We start from the raw sequence: 25,825 nt of genomic DNA on the forward strand, positions 1-25,825 counted from the left end.
GATTCTTCCCTTATTTCGTTAGACACTGATGTATAGAATAGTTAGAAATTCTTAGAAGCTTATGACTTACGGTGTTCCGGGTCTTGGGAGAGCTGTGTATATTTCGAGAGTTGATTATTGTATATGCCGAGCGGCATCTCAAATGCTTATTTAAATTATCTGTTACTGTTAGTTGTTAACTTTTTATGTTTTTCATTTCATTTCCGCAAATGTTAGGCTTGCCTAGTCGTAGAGACTAGGTTTGGTCACGACAATTCACCGAGGGAGAATTTGGATCGTGACAGCAACATACGGTATAGTGACATTCATGACATTCACATGCACATTGACATGTAGGCATAGAGATGCACTTTTCTCATGCCATCTGATAATGAGACTTCTTATCTGTTCTTGAAAATTTTGGAAAAAAATATCCTTTTTTTTATTTACTCATATTTTAGTGATTTCTCTGAAAGATTTGAGTTTTACTGTTATACTTGAAAAGCATGCCTATTTTTCGGAACTGTGAACGAGCTGAGCATCATGTTTTTGAGTTATTACTTGTATTGCTTCATTTATATTGTTATGAGTTATTCCTGGTTGTTGGTGTCGGACCCTGACCGTTGTCCAAGCTCGTCACTACTTTCAACCTAAGGTTAGGTTTGTTATTTATTGAGTACATGGGATCGGTTGTACTCATACTACACCTATGCACCTTGCATGTAGATTTTGGATGTTGATGTTGCTGTGTATGGCGAGAGCTGGCATTGAAGATGTGCCTGCAATCCGGTTATAGCTGCCTCTTGTTCTTGGTAGCTTTAGAATTATTAATCTGTTCATGTATATTTCAAATAGATGATGTATTTATTTCATACCAGCCTTGTAAACTCTAAATCTTAGGAGCTCATGATTTGTACTACCTGTCCTTAGTAATCCTTTGTATAAAAGTTCAGTTATATTATCATTATTTCTTTCCGTAAATCTCATTTGAATCGGATTATTATTAAATTGACTTACCTTGCGAGTTGGGTTAGGTGCCATCAAAACTAGTTGAATTTTGGGTCGTGACAGATTCTTATCCACCACACCATTTTATTGTGGTGTATATGTTTTTGGTGAATTATGCATTTGGATTGAAAGAAAGAGGCTACCTCTATACTAGTAAACTCCGGACCATTTCTAATCTGATGGTCTTAATGGTGAGCTAAAATGGAGTGTTAATTAAAAGAACAAAAGCTTTTATAACTTAAAGTGCATTACTCTTACAGCTGAAGAAGTGAGTCCGGGTAGACCTACTAAAGTCATCTACCATAGTGAGAAAGTACTTATAGTTCTTATGTGTTTTTACATAATAAATACTCCATAAATCCACTTGTAAAAGATCAAAGATTTTACTAGATATACTAATTTTGGAAGGATATGATAGTCTACCCTGCCTAGCTATTAGACAAATAGGACATAAAAAGATTTGTTTATGAAAAAAGTAGCTAGTATGATGGGCATCTCCACCAACTTACTAAAGGTACATACGCCAAATTTTGTTATGCCACAATTCATCAATAACCTTCTCGTGACATGAAAGAGACGTAAATAGTAAAGTAGAAGAATGCAGAACAGAAGGAAGTATCTTATTATATGTGTAGTTATGTATAACTGGAATGAATTTATACTGTGAATTACTGACATCACAAGCAGGAAATAGAGAACATAAAGCAGAAATATTAGTAACACTTACTGAAACAGAATTATCATTCTTCAGGTAGTGCGAACAAAAGATATATAGATCATTATAACTTTATCAATCTCCAAAGCCCTCTTCATTGAAGGATCTTACAGTAGACATAAGAAAGTAGTAAAAGCAATCAGTGAATTAAGATTTGCCGTTAATGAGGAAACATAAATCAAATTGAACTTGAAAGAAGGAATAAAGTGCACTTTATGAAGAGTGATTTGAGGTGCAAGTGTTATGCTACCAACTTCTGTCACCTTAACTCTATAACTATTTGGAAGAGCAACAAGTAAAGCATAGGGCAAGTTTCTGGTATGGGAAAATAGGGATTTATTATAGGTTATGTGGTGTGATGCTCCAGAATTCAAAATTGAAGTGTTAGCCATTCTTTTGATATATTTGCAAGATATTATGCCAAAAGCAGTATACGAGAAGCAAGTTATTATATATGCAAAGTTTGCAGCTCCACTGGTAAGGTTGGTGTCACCGGATTTTTCTTCTCGATTGCAATTATAAAGATGTGCAGCAGTTTGAGCAACTGTCTATACTGCTCCTTAGTAATTTCCATGGTTTCCAAATTATGAGATTTATCTTGAGGGTATAAAATAACTGCCACGACTGGATATTCTTTTAGCATGTGCAATATGAGCATTTGGTACAGTTCTCTTGCCCTTATTGAATTTGAAACCCTAACTCTAATTTGGATTAGGGCCTTGAGCATAATGGTGAAGTTTGTAGCACTTGTCCTTGGTATGTCCAGGCCACTTCCAGTAGTCACAGAAGGGACGAGGTTTGTTTACAAAGGAATAGTTGTTATTAGGAAAGTAATTTGTCTTGAAATTTACATTACTTTGTGTATTGACATGAAAAGAGGTGGGCTTAATAACAAATTGATTGGAAGGCCTCACTTTCCCTCTGCTTCTCATCCCGAATCTGCAGAGAAAAGACTTGTACCAACAAAGGAAGGGGGTTCATCATTATGATACTCCCTTGTACCACTATATACACTTTATTAAGGCCCATGAGGAGATAGATTAGCCTCATGTCTTGATCAGCCTTGCACATATTCTCCTTGGTACCGTATCTGTATTGACAACTGCTATGTATTTTCATGCTTAGATTGTTCGGCTATTCCTAAAGCTTTTTTATTTTAGTGTAGTAATTTGTGATATCAAGGGCTCCCTAAGTTAAATCGTTTATTTCTTTCTGAATTTGATACAATCTAACATCATTGGTTTGCTCATTACGATCTTCCAACTTTGTCCACAACTCCACGGTATTGTTTGCATATTCCATACTATCTGCAACGTCCTTCGAGATGGAATTTAATATCCATGATGTTACCATATCATCACATATTTTTCGCTGACGATAGTTAGGTGATTGAGGATCTGGTCGCTTGCATTCACCACTGATAAATCCTAACTTGTTTTTAACAAATAAACCTCGCATTCAACTGTGCCTCTAGGAAGATAATGGGTCTTGGTGAAAGAACTGATAGCAACATAGCACTGGGATTACCAAGCGAATGTAGATATAGAGGACTGCTAACATCAACGCCGATACTAGTAACACCGATTCTGGCATACAAAAACTCGGTCAGTCATAGATGAGAGAGGAGAAATTGAAACTTGATGTTGCGATTTGATGCTGAAACAAATATCACCGCACCAAAATTATGGCACAAATGAAAACACAACGAGAATAGTAGAAACTAGCTGACAAGAGATGAACTAGAAACTCTTATGCTCTGATATTATGACAAGATGCAACAATAGAGGAAGAGATTGAGCTCAAGTTGCGCAACAACGGAGGATTCTAGAAATATCCATGAGAGAAGAGAATATAGAGAGAAAGTGGAGAGCTTGAAAACTAATTATTATTGATTTGTGGAGTATCATATATGCAAGTGTAAGAATATTCTTTAACTCACTAACCACCAATTGCCAACTAAGACACAGCTAAGCTAAGTGCTCCTAACTAATTGAATATATTATTTAACTGAAAAATGCGAAAATACAAAATACATAAAAATACCTAATTATCTCAATAGACACAGAGTTTAAACAAAATAATTTTTTTTGAAACTTGTGGTATTAAATATATTATAATATTTATATGGTCATAAGACTTTTAAAACTTGTGATGTTAAATATATCATAATATTTGTGTGTCTATAAAATTTATAATTAAGAGTAAAATGAAGAGTTTATATCAAATAGTTTTGGAAATTAGACAAAGGTTATTCTTTTTGAAAAAATAAAATCACACTTCATAAATTGAAACTGAGGAGTATCATTAAATCTCGCGCTATTAGGGGGTAAATTTCACAAATAATATCAAGCAAATCTTGCAACTGCTCCTTCAATTCCTTCAACTCCGGCGGGGCTATACGGTATGGTGGAATAGGAATGGGTTGAGTGCCTGAAGCCAAATAATTACATAAGTCAATATCTCTGTCGAGTGGCGCAGATATGCAGAAAACACCTCTGGAAACTCACGCACAGCTAGTACTGAATCCATGGAAGGAACCTCCACACTTGAATCACAAACATAGGCCAAATATGCTAGACATCCCTTCTCGGTCATACGTCGAGCCTTCACATATGAAATAATCCTGCCGGTAGAATGGTCAATAGTCCTTCTCCACTCTAATCGATGAAACCCCGGCATGGCTAAGGTTACCGTNCAGCGGAATATATATATATATATATATATATATATATATATATATATATATATATATATATATGGGGCTAGCGAATGTAATTAATTTCGGTCAACCGGTCAGTTATATATTTTTTACTTAAAATAGGAATGACCCAACACAACCTGACTCAATATCATTTACATAAATTAAAATAATAATAAAAGTGAATTCTTCTCTCATAAAAAAAATTTTAATTTGGAATGCATGAGTTTCTCGCAAAAAAAAAAGAAGAAGTTATAATTAGATAGCACCTAAAGCAAAATGCTATCTTGTTGAAGGAATATCTTAAAAAGAAAAAGAAAAGATAGAAGTATTGTATTTTGAAGAATTCATTTTTAGTATTATTTTAATTTATATATTTGGGTGGAGGTGGGTCATTCTTGTTTTAATTGAATTATTATTAATTATACTGAAAATAAAAAATAAAATATCATGGAATAAGAAACTGAAAAGTTATATTTTCTGGTCACTATGATTTTATGTGAGTTAGTAAAAGTTTTATGATTAGAAAATATAATTATATGATTTTGGCAAAAAAAAATCCTCTATTTGTGAAATTTACATCACTTTTAGGTTATTCCGCTGTGTCTGCAAATATCTTGACTAATTTTTATCCATCATCTCGTTATAAAAAGAAATCAATCATTGGACGGATTTGCCCATGCGGGGACCATGTATAGTTCAGGCTTCACTGAATTGTTTCTAACTAATTTATTTAATTGTTTCCATCAACACCCATTTGCGCAAAATCAGGTGGAGTTTCATTCAGCATGGAAGAAGCTAATGGTTAGGCATATGCCTTCTAGTACTTCTTTTTCTTGATTAGGTCAGGATTCAGTCACTGTGCTTGCTTTCTAGTAATTCTTTTTCTTGAATAGCACTGATTTTGCTCATTTCCATTCTATGTTATCAGAAATTGCCTCTAATTGCTAAAGTGAGTTTCACATGTAGTTGGAAACAGTCCATACCTTTTGATTTGGCTGTGACTAGCAAGATTCCGCTGGATAAAAACTTACCCTCACTTGTGTTTACATTAAACCATATTAATATACAATTGTTAAGTGATAAATTAAGTTGAGAGAATTTGTATTAATCAACTATGGTTTAATGATTACGGTGTATGAAGACATGTGTAGTGTATTTATTGGTTTGATATAAGCACTTGTGCGAGTAAGTTTTGCCTGTTCACAAGTTGGCCCTGATTCATTTATTTTGGACCTTTGAATATATGCCAAAATAGTTTTTGATGTTCTATCATCCTGTAAGCCAGCAATGGTCACATGGATTTTAGGGCTTTAACATAGTGCATGACATCTATGAGTTCTAAAGCAGCATCGTAGTTTCTTGACTGGAAATTGGTTACTCTTTCTTTTCTTGTTTGTAATTGGTTTTGGTTGTGTGGTTTGCCATTTTAGCAAAAGGCATGGCGAATTTCTGAGTCCAAATTGTCTTATCGTTTGGTAATAAGTTTTTTTTATTTGGGTTATGCTATCACTTTGACTTAGTTTTCTCACTTTTCTGAATTCTCTCTGCCTAAATGATGTCATGAAAAATGACTTAGCATGATTATTGTTGGACCGTCGCGATGATTCTGTTGTAGCAGGAAGAATGAGACATATCATATGGCTAACTATTTGGGTTAAGTTTAAATTGCTTTGAGAAGTTCATCAACAGTGGAGTTCTCGTTAAACATATTCTTGTCCTATCTCCTACCAGATGAACAGGATAGAGATCACAAATTCTTGACAATAGCAGTTCAAGAAGCTTATAAAGCTGTAGAATGTGGAGATGGGCGCCCCTTTGGTGCAGTTGTTGTTCACAATGATGAAGTACTTGTTAGCTGCCACAACATGGTTCTGAAGCATTCTGACCCTACTGCTCATGCAGAGGTAACAGCAGTACGAGAGGTTAGTTAGCTTCTACACCATAAGACATTTGCTGTCTTTGTGTTGACTCAATAATGTATTGGATTCAACTTGTTGCTGCGTCGTTGTTCCTATTTTTTGCTTGTTTGCCCCTTATTGGAACATCTCCATCTTTACCCTATCGTCTTTAATCACCTTACCGCTTGTTGAATAACAGCTGTATGCCTGTGGTTGGACTTTCTGGTTCGATGATTTCCTATCCTTTTACCCTTTTTTTTTTTTTCTTTCTGTTTGATGCTGTCGATCGGTGATCAGATAACTGTCTCTATGAATCCATTATCATGATATTGCTACAAAAGAAGTTGTAATGTATAACTTTATTACTTTGAGCCGAACACATATTTTGTGGAATAATTAAAGTCAGAAGAATATCCAGATGCTATAATATTGGTGATTCCAATTAAAACGAAAAGGAATTAAAGAAGCAACTATTGGCTTCACAAAGCATAATTATTGCTCCTATATGCAGTACTTCTTTATTCTGCAATGATGATGGGGCTGAAATAGCCTAATTACAATGAAGTCGAGTAGCACTTGAGGAGAGGTGTGGTGATCAATCTAGGTCCTATAAATCATATATTCTTGTTTTGAGATGATTATGAATTTCAAAAAGATTTGATTAAGAGAAATAAAGCTATTGTTACATATACTCACGCCATGAACCAATCCAAATTCTGGTTTCGTGTGTAATTATTTTTTCAATAGTGAATTCCCCCCCCCCCCCCCTTCTCGTAATGCTAGTCCTTATTTACAAATGACCAATTTCACCTTGATTCTACCTTGAACAATGTGGACAATACATATACGTAGTTTTATCACTAAGGATTCATCAACAATATGTTGAAGAAATTCATATCAAATCAATCTTGATGCATCGGCGGCCACTGGTAGCCTTTGGCACACGGTTAGATGAAAAAACAAGAAGACTAGAATCAAGTTTCTGAACTTTAAAAGCATGCAGCATAATTTTATAGTTCACATACGGTTTCATGGGATATAGTTTGCCTTATACTATCTCTTGCGGAGATTTTAGTCTACTGTCCCTTCATTTTCTATGTTTCCTTTTTTACCATATTAATCAAAATCGGTCACTTTTTGTGGTTGATTAAAAGAATAGTAGGCATTAAATTCTTGTATTCTCGTTTAGAATACATTATAAGTAATTCTAGCCCTTCCGCCTTGGGAGAAAAACTATCTAGCAGAATTAAGTGCAGTTTCTGCTCTGTAGTACCGTATCCACCTCTTCGGCTCATCATAACTTTACTTTATTCTTTAGAAGTCAAGTAGAAAACATATTTCATTCTCTTTTCAAGTAGTTTCTTCCTCTTGCTGCCATTTAAACCTAATTTCTCCAAACTAAGTAGCATCTAAAAATAGTACTCCCTCTGTTCCAATTTATGTGAACCTGTTTGACTGGGCACGGAGTTTAAGAATAAAATGAAGACTTTTGGAATCTGTGGTCCTAAACAAGTTAAAAAGGAGCCCAGAGTATTTGTGTGGTCATAAAAGCTTCTCATTAAGGGTAGAATTGTAAGTTTAAGAGAATTGTAAGTTTAAGCTAAATTGTTTCCAAATTTAGAAAGGGTTCATTTTTTTTGGAACGGACCAAAAAGGAAATAGGTTCACTTAAACTGGAACGGAGGGAGTAGCAGGCTATTAAACAAGTGTGTAAACTATGATATTTTGCAGTTCTAAAGTTAGGTTCTTTAACATTTATCAGTCCGATAAGGAAAGAAAAATTTGAAGAGGTATATTCTCAATTACATCTCTCAATCATCGTGTAACACATCATCATCATCAGGAAACTGCAAAATTTGAGGAAGGAGAACACTTTGCCCAACCTAGCTCCCACAAAACAATATGAATGGATGGTCAGAAGAAGCAAATGAGAATCATTCACCAAGGAAACCAACTTCCTTCCACCTCAACGCACCCTCCCCCCCAAAAAAAAAAACCACCACCACCACCTTATCCGAGTAAAACCGCTTCCATGCAATCATGGTGAGCCATTGAGTGATCTTCCTTGTCCCATCCCAGATAGCAAGAATCAAGTGAAATGCCATGTAAAGAAAGGGTGTGAACAAGTTTCACAGGGTGAATGGGTGATGTTGGATAGCCCCATTGCACACAACTAACAGAAGATATTCGAGGCAATTACTCTTATGATAACACACCTGTTCTCTGATAATCTCTCTTGCCAATTACCAGGAACATAACAATCTCAATGTCTTTAATCTCCTTCCACCATTGGATAGGGTGTGGCTTCCTTTAACCAATTTTCATTTCGGATATCACTATGGACTTCAATGACAAGCATTCAGGGTTATGGTCTCTCCAGTTCTCCGTATATTTAGCAATTTCTTAATATGCTAGCTTTTGATTTTATGATGGTGATCTCTGAGCCAGCTTACGTGCACCTTGACTATTCCGCGGGGTACTTTCTACTACCCGCCAGCATAAGTATCAGGTAACTTTGCAGACCAAGGTTTATGCAGTTCTTAATGTGCAGAATATGGTGTTTTCCCTTCTGCTTGACATTATAAACCTAAGTTGCTCGGACTCGGGTGTGGATATCCGATACGGGGACGGATCCGAGTATCTGATTCGGCAAAATCTAAATTTTAAGATTCGGGAGTGCGGATCCGGATATGAATACGGGTGCGGGGTCCGGCTAATAAAAATTAGAGTTATAAAAATATTGTAAATTTTGAGAGATATTCTGTGAAAAACTTACATGAATATTGTAGAATTCAATCTTTCATTCTCCAAGATGGACATTATTCTTTCATTGTCCTAAATCTGTTTTATTTTGATTTTGAGAAATCAAAATCTCAATTTTTCCCCCAAATTTGTCGATGGACTCCGGTCAAAGTGTCTGAAGTCAATTGATCGAATCCGGGACGTATCCCGTCCCTGTCCCCGTCCCCGTCTCGTATCTGGACGGGGACGGCACCAAAATCGAAGAGTTCATGCAACTTAGTTATAAACAACACGATGAAGCATAAAATTCATGTAATCATTGCAGCTCTGAAGAATATAAAGATGAAAGCCCGGATATAAACTTCACAATTATTCTATTTTTCTTTTTCCTCTCATGCGCTTCTAGTAGCGCTGAACAAGTCCTGAACCTGTCATTGATAATTTTAATCAAGAAATGCAAAAATTGGATGACGTGTGTATTATCTATGGATCGCCACTTTCTTTTCCATAACCTTCTCCAACAATTTGTTATGTGTCAAGAATCATCTCAGAAAGCTAAGCTTGTTCATGATATGTTTTAGTTGCCAAGCGTCCAACCTGCCATCCTTGACCTTCACGCTTAAAGGTTCTGTCATTTCCTACATAATCTACAGACATTTATGTTTAGGGACTTTGCTGAAATTGTGTTTTAAGGTAATTTTCGCCCATGAAAAGTCGAATTTGATAACCTCTAGGTAGTAGGTATTACTTCAAATGAAGGGACAAGAAGAAGAGAAAGAAAGAAAAGGGTAAGATAAGTACAGAGGATGAATGCAAGTAAAATTTTCTCGTTATTATGTGACTTAACATAAATGGTGCTGAACCTGTTCTTTAGAGTTTAAAGAGCACTGCACATCAAGAACAAGATCAAGGGTTGATCTAGAAAGAAAAAAAGAGGAAAGATCTAAGGGAGAAATAATTGGGAAATGTTTTAAAGGTCGGACAGTGCATATTACCCAGAATAATGGAACTTGCTTTTGCTAGCAAAATATTTTCAACGAAATCTGTGGATCTGATACTTCCATGATGAAGAATGGAAAGGTACGCGCAAAACTAAATAGAAGCCCTAACAAGTCAAGGATGTGTGTGTGTGATTTACCACCAAATATTTCCTTGCATTTAAGGGAGGAGGTTAAACAGCACCATAGCATCTCTAGCATAATTCCCTTAAGGAAAAACTATCACATATAATACATCATCTAAAAGTGACTTGTTACTGTAGGGTGATAAATCTTGGACGCACCGTCAAATCATAATCATGTCTGAAGAGGAATCATCCAGCAACTACTTGGTGAAGATAATTAAACTCGGAAATATATTTAAAAGCTCAGAATCCTTTCGAGATTGGTTATGTTCATTAACAACTTATTTGAGTTGGACTTGTTATGAAGTCATCAGGAGTAAAAGATGCTGCTGCAAAATTTAATGGTGATAGCGGTTTCTCCATATAATGGTAATAGCAGTTTTTCCACATGACAAAGAAGATGAGAGATTTGTTCATCCAACAAGGTTTTGAACAAGAGAATCGAAGGCAAGAGAAAGGAGCATGTATCTGTGAGAGATGAAGATTAAACACGGATAAAAAAGGGCAGCTAGTGCAATCAGCCTATAACTTTACCAGATGATGTTCTTAACAATTTTAATGATGAAGATAGAGATAATGGGATTTGGATGAGAGTTGAAAGTCTCTATATGGCTAAAACATCGACAAACTAGTTGTTCTTGAAGAAGTCCAAATGAGTGAAGCCACAAGTACTTTGTCACATTTAAATATATTTAATGATACTTTCGTACAATTTGCCAACCTTGGAGTACCATTCGGGAAAGAGGATAAAGCTATTTTGCCTGAACTAGTTATCATCTTTCCTATAGGACAGTCTAGTAGCAACCATCCTACATGGTAAGAATACCATTGAGTTAAATGAATTAATGTCAAAGGTCATGGAAAGCCCAGGAGCTGGTCCAAAATCAAGGGCCAAAATTTGCTACACTTGTGGCAAACGTGATCATTTGAAAAGGAATTGCCTAAACCTAAAGAAAAATCAAGGTGAGAGTGCTTGCCGGAAGAACGATGACTACAATACTGATTATATTGGTTCCACTTATTATTTATAAAGGAAAATACAAATCCCTCGTATTGCTTAGGATAATAACTTATGATATTTACACTATGGTTTTGGGTGGCACAACGTTCTAGGGTCAGAGTAGCATTGAACATTGGTGAATCATTCATATTATTTTCTATACAGAGTACTGAGTTTGAATTTGGATTGAATATTCAAGCTCATAGAAGAATGAGAAAGAGTTGCGGTAATGAACGCCTATGGTAGAAAGATGTGTTTTGTGATATCTCTCCTGCTTGAACTCATGCTGATAATTTGTCCAAGGCAGGATTTATGAATCTAGCAAAACTTAATCTGCTTAACTATTCTAACTTCTCACTTCCTTCTGCAGGGGGAGGGGTGAGGGATGCTTATTTTTGTTGGAACTTCATTATTTGCCTATCTTGGCCATCTTTTGGTGATACTTCTTCCATTTGATGAGTTTTCTGCAAGAAGAGACAATGTTACTGCTGCACCAGCAAATTTGTAATAGATCAACGAAAACAACAGACGTCACTCTTAGACTTCCTGTTAAATAAAAATCATTTAATGTGTGAAAGCTCTACAGTTTTTACTTTCTGTTAAATAAGAAAGTGAAATCATTTGATGCTAAGGAACTCTGGAGTAAGGCTGCCTACAATAGACCCTTGTGGTCTGGCCCTTCCCCGGACCCCGCGCATAGCGGGAGCTTCGTGCACCGAGCTGCCATTTAATGGAAGATGATCGAAAATCATAATAATAAAGTTTACGGGAGAATCATCAGATGCGCTCATCAGAAGTAGTGGTATGATATCGATGAGCATTCTGGAATGTAGTATCAAGCTCAGATGCTCTCAAGTAGTGTTGATCTGTTAATTTGTCTATATGATGTTCCTTTGTTTTTCACCATTTTGTTACCTCATGTTTTGTATCAAAATTTTATCTTGCTTCTTGTTGTGGATACATATTCAGGCGTGTAAAAAGCTCAATTGCATCGAGCTCTCAGACTGTGAGATGTATGCGTCTTGTGAGCCCTGTCCAATGTGCTTTGGTGCTATCAATCTGTCAAGAATTAAGGTCTGTTTTTGCTCCCTTTTCGTCTTTCCCATTTAATCCTGTACTAGACTTGACATTTCTTACTTTATAACCAATTGCTGAGTTCTTTTTCCCAACAATATTTGCACAGCGTCTGGTATATGGAGCCAAAGCCGAAACTGCCGTTGCAGTTGGCTTTAACGCAAAGGCTTCAGGAGGTACTGGGAAGGCTCAGTTAGAGATCAAGAAGGCCGATGGTAAGGCAGCACTTATGGCAGAGGAAGTATTTGAGAAAACCAGAGGAAAATTTCCAATATGTTGAGAGAAGCAATTCATTGTATTTCCCCACTCGGAGAAACACAAAATTCGTTAAAATAATTCTAACGGAGTAGCAAAATTGGTTATGCTCTTAATATTTGTTCAAAGTTATTTGCATTTGTGGACACAAAAGTAACAAACTCGTTGGTATCAACCAGTTCGACATATCGTTGACAGAAAAGCACAAACAGATATACCTTCTATTTTCTTTTTTTTTTTCTTTTTTTTTTTGTTGTTGTTGAAGAAATCACATCATAGTGTTTTTGCCTCTGCTGAAATTTAAGCCTCATGATTTTCAACTTAATTCATTGTTTACTAGACCACACCTTATACTTTTTCTTATACTAGTACACTAGTACTTGGCTTTTAGAAGGAGAAAAAAATAGACTTTTTGTATTTTGGAACTTGGAGTCTACGTACAGGACTTCTTCCTTTCTTGTTCTGGTGTATGCTTTTCAATTCGTCGATGTGTGAAGTTGTTCTCAAAAGAGACAGTGATGATAACAAGCTGAATCGAGAAATAAACTGTTTCAACCTGAGTATAAACATGAGTTAATTCAAGTTTCAAGTCATTGATTTAGGAAGAACCATTTTTTTTATTTTAAATAAAAGGAAGAACTATTTGAACCTTGGATAAAGTTGCAAAAGAATATAAAGAGTGCTAAGTATATGTCTTAAACGGAGGATATAAGCTTTAAGAACATTTTTTTTTTTTTTTGGGTAAGGTGTGAATGAATAATGGAGGTAAATGGAATTTTTGAATTGGTTTCTTTCTATAAAGGAACTTTATCCCGCAAAAATATCAGCAAAATGAAAAATAAATGACGGCAAAGAAAAATAAATTTTGTCCAAAAAATATATCAATCCGAAGCCAAAGCCGAGCGATGATAGCGCAAGGGTTGCTCTTTTTTAAACTCATTAAGAGCTAGAAAAAGTGGTTATTATTTCTACCAAGACACCTTTTCCATGAGCAGGTATCTTTGCACCAGTTGAAACTCCAACTAATTGGCTATAAATTCGAAGGCTTAGCCTCATTTTCACTCATCAAAACCTGCAAATATTCCCCCCTCTCTTTTGTATTTCTGCAATATTTTTCAAGCAAAAAAGTAAGTGTCAAGTGTGATTTGCTCTACTATTTGAGTTCGCCAAAATTCTCTGATTCTATTATCACTATCACATAATACTTTTTCGTTATGTCCTGAAAGGAATTAATCCAAAAACCTTGTGCAACAGTGAGTAGATTAAATTTTTTAAGGGCACACAAGTAAATTATAAGCTCGAAATTAATTTATGTTTCTGTTTTGACTAATAACGTTTACTGTTTTATTTCAGTTTGGTATTTTACTGATTTTTGAACTCGTGATATTAACATATTCATGGGGTTACTTGTCACGACCCGGATTTTCCACCCTCGGGAGTCGTGATAGCGCCTACTAGTGAAAGCTAGGCAAGCCAATTATTCCAGTTATTTAACCCTTTTCATTTTTAGTCCCTTAACAATTGTGAATAAATATTATATAAACGGCGAAAATAATAAAGCGGAAGAATGAAATGTAACAATTTAATAATAATACCGATACTAATCCATAAACATAAGCTACCCAGAATTGGTGTCACAATCTCACAGACTGTCTAAGAATACTACAAATAGGGGTCCGAAAAATAAATACAACGATGTTTCTGAAGTACATAAAAGAAACAGCATGGAAAGATAGAAGGAGACGCCAAGGCCTGCGGACGCCTGCAGGACTACCTCGGGTCTCCGCCACTGGATTGAAGGCAGCAACCTCACTGTGGTCCAAAAGCTACAGCACCCGGATCTGCACACAGTGCAGAGTGTAGTATCAGCACAACCGACCCCATGTGCTGGTAAGCGTCTAGCCTAACCTCGGCGAAGTAGTGACGAGGCTAGGACAAGACTACCAATTAAACCTGTGCAGTTATATCACATACAGCAAGTAATATTGACAGAAACTAGTAGTTAAAGATGGGAAGGGGAAACATGCTGCGGGGAAATATCAAGTAACAACAGAAATCCAATAGATAAATGTAAAGAACACCATAACTAAATTATCAGCAAGAATCAGGAAATCAAAGACAAGTGCACGGCATCACCCTTCGTGCTTTACACTCTTCCTCACCCAAGCAACAATCACAAAGCAATTTGGGCAAGGGAATCAATAACATCACAATAAAATCAAGTAACCACAGAAAATCGATAAATAAACGTAAAGAACAGCATAACTCAATTATCAACAAGAATCAGGAAAATCAAGGACAAGTGCAAGGCATCACCCTTCGTGCTTTTACTCTCGTCCTCACCATAAGAATCAATATAATGGGCACAGCATCACCCTTCGTGCTTTTACCTCACATCATGGCACGGAATTATCTTTTGTGCATTATCACTCATATCATGGCACAGCATTGTACATCGTGCGGCACGGCATCACCCTTCGTGCTTTTACCTCACAATATCGGTACGACATACCCTTCGTGCATTAACACTCTCTCACAAATATCATGCACGGCATCACCCTTCGTGCTTTTACACTCTTCCTTACCCAAACAACAATCACAAAGCAATACGGGCAAGGGGATCAATAAAATCATAATAGAACCCTAGCAAGGGAACAGTAGCATAACAACAATATCCCGGCAAGGGAAAACAATATCAAAAGCAATACATCCCGGCAAGGGAGATAATATCAAAAGCAATAACATCCCGGCAAGGGAGATAATACCATAAACCTCTTCTCTTTTACTTCACAACTCAATTCACAACTTGAGCCAACGCTCTACAATGCTCAATTACCAATATTACTTTCACAACTCAATTCACAACTCGAGCCAACGCTCTAAAATGTTCAATTACCAATAATACTTCCACAAGTCAATTCACAACTCGAGCCAACGCTCTAAAATGTTCGATTACCAATAATACTTCCACAAGCCTTGTTCAACAATAGGTTTCATCATATAAAGCATAAAATAATACGAAACGGAGTCACATTCATCATAGTATAAGACTCACTGGCATGCTTGACACCGACGTATAGATACTCGTCACCGTGCCTATACGTCGTACTCAACAATTAACACATAGAAAATAAGACACAACTCCTAATCCCTCAAGCTAAGGTTAGACCAAACACTTACCTCGATGCCACGAACCCAATTCAAGCCTCAACTACCGCTTTACCTCTTGTTTCCACAACCAATTCGCTTGTATCTAGCCACAATTTACTTAACGATATCAATAAACGCTAAATGAATCAATTCTAATGCATGAAAAATAGGTTTTCTAAAGTTTTTTCCAAAAAGTCAAAAATCGACCCCGGGTCCACATGGTCAAACCCGAGGTTCGAACCAAAACCCGATTATCCATTCACCCACGAACTCAAATATATAATTTATTTTGAAATCGGACCTCAAATCGAGGTCCAAATCCCCAAAATTTAAAAATCCTAAGTCCTACCCAAAAATACCCAATTTTTCCCATGAAAACCCTTGATTTTGAGTTGAAATCATGTAAAAAGATGTTATAGATTAAAGAAAATGAGTTAAAAATGACTTACTAATGATATGGAAGAGTGAGTGCCTTTGAAAAATCGCCCAAGAGAGTTTAGGTTTTGAGAAAGTTGTAAAAATGGTTGAAATTTCGGCTAAGTTATAATTTGCACAGGTGCAGATATCGCATTGGCGATGCCACGCTCGCAAATGCGAACTCGCAAATGCGGCCCAGGCTTTGCAAATGCGAAGGCAGGCCAGTCCTGCTTTCTTCGCAAATCCGAACAATTGTTCGCAATTGCGGTACCTGCTATGGTCGCATTTGCGACATTGAGCCTCACAAATGCGAAGGTCACCCTGCCTAGCCCTTTTCGCAATTGCGATGTTTTCTTAGCAAATGCGAGCTCGCATTTGTGAGCCATTGCGAAGCCTGCAAACCTGCAACACACCAGCATTTTTTCTAAGTCTAATTTCACTCCGTGGCCAATCCAAAACTCACCCGAGCCCTGGGGGCTCCATACCAAACATGCACGCAAGTCCAAAAATATCATACGGACTTGCTCGTGCGATCAAATCGTCAAATTAACATCTAGACCTACGAGTTTAGCATCAAAATCAAAGAAAATCTCAAGAACTCTTAAAGTTCAAATTTTTCAACCGAGGGTCCGTTTCACGTCATATGAAGTCCGTTTCTTACCCAATTTTACAGGCACAACTTAAATACCATATAAGACCAATACCGGGCTCCGGAACTAAAATACGGGCCCAACACTATCATATTCAAACACATTTAAATTTTCAAAAACTCTTAAAATTTCAGTTAAACAATTTTCTTCAAAAACTCATTTCTCGGGCTAGGGACCTCGGAATTCAATTCCGGGCATACACCCAAGTCCTATATTTTTCTACGGACCCTCCAGGACCGTCAAATCATGGGTCCGGGTCCGTTTACCCAAAATATTAACCGAAGTCAACTTAAATTCAATTTTAAAGGCAAAATTAGCATTTTTATCCAATTTTCACATAAAAGCGTTCTGGATATACGCCCGATCCCGCACGCAAACCGAGGTGAGATAGAAGAAGGTTTTTAAGACCTCGGAACATAGAATTGACTTGTAAATCAAGTGATGACTTCATCACAATTTTCTTCCTCCTTTTTCTTTTGGAAGAACCAAAGCAAAGCTTTATTTATTTTTCTGCATCTTTTTCTATTATCAGCAGAAAATTACAGTAGACTTTGGCCTTGGGAAATATGAAGGATCCTAAGCATAATAGAACTTGACAATATCCATTGATTGTATGAAAGTTGAAATTGCTATTGTTGACAGTACATGTGTTCTCTCCTACTTTATCCTATTTGTTACTGATAGAAAAATCTATTTTTACATTAACAAGATGAAACCGTAATCCCCACCACAAAAGAAATTTATTTCATTGAATTGCGATGATAATACAAACAACAAACTGGAGAAAGGCAATACACGCGCCAAAAAATATACTTTAAATAGAGGATCAAGCATCGAGAGCAAATCAACAATTAGCCTCTATCAATCCATTCCCATATAGAGAGAGTCGTGTATCTATGTGCACTAAGTTTGCAATCAAGCAGCCTATCACATAACAAAGCAAAATAGAACTCATCATTCAATAAAACAAAAACTAAAATATCTAAATAGGTGACCCAAGAGAGGTGTCATGTCATTTGTCATGACCTAACTTATGGCATACAACAAATTCTAAGTCGAGCGAATCATAAATATAAACTCCATAATCTTAAACGACAGCGGTATTAAGTTTGAATAAAAGACACAAATATTATAAATAAAATTTAATTATTTAATTACAATGTGAAAGCAACATTACAATATCAGATCGGAGTAGCACAAGTCTTGAGCTACTAAAAGTAATACACTACATGATCAAAGTTTGCACAATAGAATAACTAGAAATAACCGAAAAACTCTAAGTCGCCGTAGAATAAAATAATTAACTCAACCGCATCAGCTATCTAATACTTACTGACGAATTCTCCTTGGAGCTCTAATCAGTATTTGCACATAGAGTACAAGAATGGAAGGTGAGTACAAAGAGTACTTAGTATGTATTATAGACCGCCCTAATGAAGAAATGACGAGAGTCAATATAGAAGATACTTACTTAACATACTTGTACAAATATTATATTCGATAATAATAATATTAAGATGCACCCTACTACATGTCCCCACATGTATCGCATGTAGCACATTCACAGATAAAGCATATAACAGTTGATATTAGCTTAAAGTATGTATATTTATATGCATATTGCCTCGCATTTTACTCATATTTCGTAGATTTCGGATATGTAATGTAATAATTTGTGCTAATTCATGGTATTTTTATGTGTAGGAATCATCCTGAGGCAATTTGGGATGAAGGTGCGTAAATTGAAGCAAAAAGGGGACAAAATGGGGAAGAAAATCACAAAGTAGCGCCTAGGCTAGTGTGGGGCGCTACATGTGGCGCAAAAATCAGACCCTCTAAATTCCCAGCGCCAGGTCTAGCGCCCCACGCTACCTGGGGCGCTGGTGACAGGAATTTATCCTATTTCGCCCAGGACTTAGTTATTTCGACCCCAAGACGTCCCCAAATCGTATAAAAGCAAACCTAAACCTATTTTGGAGGGAGAGACGTCACTTTGAGAGAAAAATACAAGTACGAAACACCAAGCAAGTCATTATTGTTACTTGATATGCATGACTTACTTTGACCATAGGAGTATTTCATAGAACTGCCGAGGCGAATGGCCTGATCCCATAAGAGTGTGTTACAATATCCTGCCGACGCGAACGACTCGGTCCCATAAGAGTGTATTACCATAATCCTGCCAGGGCGAACAACTCGATACCATAAGAGTGTATTACAATAATCCTGCCAAGGCGAACAGCCCGATCCCACTAGAATAAGAAGCTTTAACAGGTCCTTGACCCCACTCACGAATATACGCATGACTTATGAAATTTAAGGAAATTTTTTGATGAATACGCACAACGCGAAAGAAATTCGTAAGGGAAGCATAATTTTCCACGGCTAATCAAGTATCTCGTCAAATATCTAAAATAGAAAATTCGATACTCTACGCGAGTCTAGTCTCAGGTTGAATGTAAATTAGAGCAATTAAACAGGAAATGATAACTCAATTATTATAAATAAAGCATGGCATGAATCTAAGTTTATTCGGACCTAATAAAAAATTCTAGCATACATGGATACTCGTCACCTCATGCGTGCGTAGCTCCCACATAACAAATATAACATCTACGGGATAATTTGTTATGTAGCACATAAAAAATATAACACCTACGAGGTAATTTCCCCGTCACAAGATTAGACAAGTGACTTACCTCGCTCCGAAGATCCATAACCGGCTCCAACGTCTCTAACACCTCAAACTGATGCCCATCAATCCGAAACTAGTCAGACAACATGCAAAACAATAAGAATATACTCCAACACTTATAATTAATCAATCTATAATAATTTCCAACTCCGCTCGAAAAGTCAACAAGGTCAACTCTCGGGCCCACGTGTTCGAATTTCAAAACTTTTTGAAGACAAACATTACTCATAACACAACAAACTCAATTAATTTATTCCTAATTTCATGCCCAATTTTGTGGTCAAAATCCAAAAACAAAACCAAATTCTAGGTTTTCTTCTAAATCCCAAAATTTCTACAAAGCTTCATGTTTAAATCCATATGTAACTCATGTATTTATCTTAGAACAAGTGGGAATAACTTACCTCGTAATAGATGATGAAAACCTCCCCTCCAAGAGCTCCAAAAATCGCCCCAAACAAGTGAAAATGAGAGAGAAATGAGCCAAATCTCGTATAAAAATCAAGTTGCGCAGGTCCTTCCTCTTCGCGATCGCGAAAAAAAGCCTCTCGATCGCGAAGGCCTACCAGCCCTTCCCCAAGATTTCTTCTTTGCGGACGCGACTTCCAAACCGATGTCACGATGCTTGATAACCCAAATCCACGCGAACACGAGCCAACCAACGTGAACGTAAAGGCCATTCTTCCTGCCCAGCCACTTCCTCTTGTGCGATCGCGTGCTCCACTACGCGATCGCGTAGAACAACTCTCCCATACAGGACTGACTCTACATCCCATCGCGTTCGTGACTCTTCCCACGCGAACGCGAAAAACTACCTGCTTTTCGCGATCGCGTCCCCTGCTTCGCAATTGCGATGAACAAAACCCCCCACCAGCCTAGTTAACCATTCGCGATCGCAACCCTGTTTCCGTGAACGCGATGCACACCAAACACACCATAAACCAGCAGCTGCAAAAGACAGAGAAATGATCTAAAACCATCCCAGAACACACTCGAGGCCCCCGGGACTAGGGCTGTGTATTTGGATCGGATATCCGAAATCCGAAATCCGAACTGATCCACTCTATTTTAGATTTTCAGATTTTGGATTTCGGATATTTGGATTGGATATGGATTATGTTTTATAAAATTTTGGATATTAGTATTGGATTCGGATTGGTATGATTTTAATCCAATCCGATCCAAAATTCGAAATTATATGGACCTATATAAATACTACACTATAATTTTAGGGTTAGGCTTATTCATTTTCAGACAGCCCCTCACTTAGGTTATATCGAAATCTAATTCTCTCTCACATATTTCTATGTCCAACTTCCGCCTCTCTTCACTCTTCAGTGAAGAGTCTGAACCGCAACTCCAAATCTATATCCTCTCAAGTCTCAACCGGATGTGCTAGCCATTCTGATTTCTAGTGTTGCCTCAAAATCAGCCTTTAGCACCGGCGGATGCATACTTGACCCATTAGGAGTTCATTGACTCCTAGATTGGTTCAAGCTCTTGTGTGTGTCCAAGATTGGCTTCGGAATGAATCAACAACTCCGGTTAAAATTGAAGAAGATTTAGATATTCTTGAACAATTTGAAGCTGGTAAGCCTATCTTATTTCTTTTATTACTTGTGTTTAATGTATACTTTATTTGTATGTTTATTTAGATTACTTCTAAACTAATTTCTTGTGTTACTATCTTATTCTAAGAATTTATTAATATGGGAAGAGAGCCTTGCATTGTCAACATATAGTGATTTTCCATTTGTCGTACAAGCTCAGGTATTTCATTATCTTAAGTACACTTGCTTCTTGTTTTGTTGTATGTTTCTGGAATCTGGATAGCTTAAATTCTGTCTTCTTCTTTTTCTGAAAATGCTCTTTGAATTGTTTGAAATTGCAGATTTTTAACTGGTTGTCTCGTAGTCCTATTGAGAATCTGAGATTGAGAGCTACATTAGGCCTGGTTGCTGGTTGTGTTGACTGTTGTGTTAACAGTATATCTGCGGCTTCCCAAAAGTTGGAACTTGGAACTCTTTTGTGTAATTCGTTAAAGAATTCAGTTTATTTGGTAACTGTTGGGGATTTTGGTAGTTTTGTTTGTTTGATTTTGCTATGACAGTATGAAGATTATGTTTTGTTTGGGGACTTTAATTTGGTTTGGTTTGAAAGACAATTGTTGCATTATGTAATATTTCAGATTGTGGTTTGTTTATTCCGAGAAGAAGCCGTTGAGCTATTTTAGGAGAAGAATGGTGTTTTCATCATATTCACTTAATTTTTTTGATTCTGACTGAATGGTTCAGCAACAAGGTGTTTTCTCCTAACTTAATCAAAACGGTTCAGAAACAAGGTGTTTTCTCCTAACTTAAGTCCTAAGCAGCAATCTGGGTATGACTTAATTCAGCAGCTTTTAAAACGTCTTTGGTGAATGGTGAGTATGACTTAATTGAGTGACAATCCGGCTTTTAAAACGTCTTTGGTGAATGGTGAGTATGACTTAATTGAGTGACAATCCGATCCGACAATCCGAAATATTATCCGATCCAAAGTTTAAAATCCGATCTGGTCCAATGTTAATTCGGATTGGATCCGATTGCCTTTTCAAGAATCCGAAAACCGAATCCGAAATATGCTAAATCCAATACGATCCGATCTGTGCACACCCCACCCTGGACCCCGTCCAATCACACCAACAAGTCCCAATACCTTATCCAAGCTTATCCAAAGGCTCGAAAAGCCGCGAATAACTTCAAAATCACGAATCGACGATCAAAATCGTTCTTTCAACTTTCAAGATTCAAACTTCAACGAACGCGTCTGAATCACGCGTAAAAATTCTGGAATGACGCCATATTTTACGCACAAGTCACAAATCATAATATGAACCTATTCCAAGTCTCATAACCCCAACGAACATTGATAACACCAAAGGCCTCTTCAAACCAAACTTAGAAAATTCTAAAAACCTTCAAAATGCCAACGTTTCACAATAAGCGCCGAAATGCTCCCGAACCACTCGATACTCAACCCGAACATACGCCCAAGCCCGAAATCATCATACGAACCTATTGGAACCTTCAAATCCCGACTTCGAAATCGTTTACTCAAAATTCAAACCTTGGTCAACTCTTCCAACTTAAAGCTTCCGAATTAAGAATTTTTCTTCCGAATCAACTCCGAACTTCCTAAAATTCAATTCCAACTTCGGGTATAAGTCATAATACATAAAGTGAAGCTACTTAAGGCCTCAAAATGCTGAACGACGCACTAGAACTCAAAACGATCGGCCGGATCGTTACATTTTCTCTTCCTAAATAAGAAAAAAGGGGGGCTGTTGTGTTGGAACTTGGTGTTCCGATGATGATGGCACGGAGAAGAGAGGAAACAATGGTCTTTGTCTTTTAAGGTGGCGGCTGAAAAACAAAATAGAGAAAAAAACTTAAGGCTTTCTCGCTTTAATTTGATTTACTTATTAATTTAAAAAAAAAAAGGGATACGAAAAAAGAGTAGGTACACAGATGCTGCAGTTAGTTATAGAAAGAAAATGAGAATGCTTCTCATGCCCTAATGCATAAAATAATATTAAGGACTTGGGAATGATGCCTGGACAGTTGGGCTTCTTATTTTGTTTAGAGAAAATGGACTTCTGCAGCCATTGGGCTTCTTTTTTTAAAATGGGATTTTTTCCTAACTATACCATATATGAAACCTTATTACCAAAAATGTGCATTGTTTGTTAATTATCCGCCCAGTCCACGTTTTGCCTACAAATTTTGTACCATTCGACTATTAGGCATTAAAAGGGCAGAATATTCCCTAAAATTAAGGAGAGAATCTTGGTGTTAATTGATTCTACATTAAATTCAATTTTTAAAAAGGGAAAGGAGATTTCTCATCTGCGTATTTTTCTCCAGAACTACAATTCAAATTCTCGAAAAAAAAAAAAGGACGAACAATTCAAATTTTCGAGTTTCAACAACTCAAAGTTGAAAAAATTTGTTCTTCGTCGTTTCTTCTATCATGGGAGGATTGAGAGACTTCAATACCAAGTTCCATTGCAGCAGGATTAGGGGTGTTTGAGGATCTTGATCCACCACCCTCTACATATACCCTTATCTTCTACTGATCCTCCCACCGCAACTAATCAACCCCTTCAACATCTTCAAGGCTAAGATCAAAATGAAGTCAATGACAATAACTTAAAGCTTGTACAGAACAACAAAGTTGTAGTAAATTTGTAGATAATATCATAAAACTAAGAAGACCTATTGCGACTACAATTTCTTTATTTGGTGCAGGAAAAAAATATTTTAATATACAGTGTCTCCAGATTGTAGATAAATTGTAGGCAAATTGTAGTTTACTTATAGTTTGTAGTTAATTTGTAGATAAATTGTAGATAAAATGTAGATATATTGTAGATACTATATTTTTAATATTGTAAATTTTTTTTCTTTGTGTTTGTTCTGAAAATGTAGGTGAGGGCTTCAACAGATCATATACAGTTGGATGGTGTGAAGCGGTACATTGTGTGTCTAGAAAACAAGAAATGTAGTTGTGGCCAATTCCAACTTGAAGAACTTCCATGTGTAAATTGTTTTCAGATTGTAGTTATAATGTAGGTTAAATGTAGTTAATTTGTAGTTTTTGTAAAATTTTGCAGACAATTTGCAGATTAATTGTGGATGTCACATTTCTACAATTGGCTCTTCATCTACAAAATTTGTACAAAAAACTACAAATAAAAGCTGCCAAAATAGCAATTCATAACATTCCAATCAAGAAATATGAGAAGAAGTTTAGAAGTGATTTATTATCACGTCTTTTTCCATTAATTGGATCGACACTAACATATCGCCCATGTTGTTTTATGACACTTGATGGCCACGATGGTGATGCCTGCAATCTTGATGGCCATGATGGTGATGCCTGCAACCTTTCGACCAGGTGACGTCGAAACGGAATTCAAACAAATCATTTTCCAGAAAGAGGGAATTTTGTTTGGTTACAGAAGAGGAAAAATGGTAAAAAGAATGTGGGGTATGGGTAAAAATGTGGGTGAGGGGGTGAGGGGTAAGGAGAGAGAAACGTGAGATATATGGATACCTTTAATTAAGGAGTAAAAACTGCCCATTAATTAGATATGGATACCTTTAATTAAGGAGTAAAAACAGCCCATTAATTAGACCCTTAATTAAGTATGGTATAGGATTGGTAATTTGGTATACGGGTTTGTAATTAAATCAAACCTTAAACATTGAGGGTAATAAGGTTTCATATATGGTATAGGAATGTAAAAATCCCTTTTTAAATTGGCAGAACTAGCTAGGCGGGCTTAAGAGGCTGCTTGGGATTCTCCTTTTTTTTTAATAGGCAGGTTTTTTAAAGTGAATTTTTCATAAAGCACCATCTTTTAGGTCTAATTAGTCATTTATAGATACCTTTTGCTATGTTACGTGTTATAGATACCTTTTATGTGGTTATACATTGTATTTGATGTATTTAAGCTATTGTATTCATTAATACAATAGCAAAAATAGGCGTTAAAAAGGGAATTACAGCTAAGGCTGATATGTATTTAACTGTATTCACGCGGCCTTATCGTGAATACAGTAACGTAAGGCGTAAAATCTGGAAGGTTTAACTAGTTAAAAACGGAAAGGGAATCAAATCACATGATATTCTCCTAATTTAACTCAACGAACAAAAACTATTACCCATTAATCTGTATTCTGCCATTCACGATTCCACAAAAACAAAAAATATCGAAAGCAATAGCAACATCTGACCGAAGTTCTTCCATTCACTTCTCCCTTTTCTCTGTTCGCAGTTCTCAATTCAACCACGGAAAATTACTATTGATACAAAAACTATTATCTATTAATCTGTATTCTGCCATTCACGATTCCAAAAAAACAAAAAATATCGAAAACAATAGCAACACCTGATCGAAGTTCTTCCATTCACTTCTCCCTTTTCTCTGTTCGCAGTTCTCAATTCAAAGGGAGATTGTGGCTGGACAAGTGTATAAGGATAAGGCTACATTGAAATAGGTGATGGAGAATTATGCTATATCTCAAAGGTTCAATTCCGGATTGATAGGTCTAATGCTGTCAGGTTTGCGTGTTTTTTTTTTTTTTTGTATTTTCAGATTATTGGTTCGAGCTATAAGTTACACATATTGATGTATTTATGCGTATTTGTGGATTTCCACTTTATTATCACTGATGTGCTTAAGATATATTTGTTTATGGTCCTTAAATACATGTATTCATATGTATTTTACTGGATATAAGACATTACAGTGCCTCTAATTATTTTCTTATTTTGTCTACTGTGTGTTTAAGCATATGCATATACAAATAGTTGTATTCAATTGTATTCATTGTATTTAAATGCATATAACTATAATTGTATTCAATCGTAT

At 36.4% G+C, this 25,825-nt stretch overlaps 1 protein-coding gene across 1 annotated transcript; it reads left to right on the forward strand.

Annotated features, from left to right (window-relative positions):
- Positions 1–4,989: 4,989 nt before the first annotated feature.
- On the forward strand, positions 4,990–12,791 carry LOC109244131 (guanine deaminase-like). Its single transcript, XM_019411164.1, has 4 exons — positions 4,990–5,204; positions 6,135–6,325; positions 12,136–12,240; positions 12,350–12,791. The coding sequence occupies exons 1-4, from the start codon at positions 5,189–5,191 to the stop codon at positions 12,518–12,520; spliced, it is 483 nt and encodes a 160-aa protein (XP_019266709.1). The 5' UTR covers positions 4,990–5,188; the 3' UTR covers positions 12,521–12,791.
- The last annotated feature ends 13,034 nt before the right edge of the window (positions 12,792–25,825 follow it).

The sequence above is a fragment of the Nicotiana attenuata genome, unplaced genomic scaffold (assembly GCF_001879085.1).
Source record: "Nicotiana attenuata strain UT unplaced genomic scaffold, NIATTr2, whole genome shotgun sequence".
Classification (NCBI taxonomy): Eukaryota; Viridiplantae; Streptophyta; class Magnoliopsida; order Solanales; family Solanaceae; genus Nicotiana; species Nicotiana attenuata.

Bases quoted from the DNA above. Each gene is read 5' to 3' on its own strand.
- LOC109244131 (XM_019411164.1), top strand. The intron at 6,326-12,135 runs GTTAGTTAGCTT...ATACATATTCAG, and splicing joins AGGTAACAGCAGTACGAGAG to GCGTGTAAAAAGCTCAATTG. The intron at 12,241-12,349 runs GTCTGTTTTTGC...ATATTTGCACAG, and splicing joins TCAATCTGTCAAGAATTAAG to CGTCTGGTATATGGAGCCAA.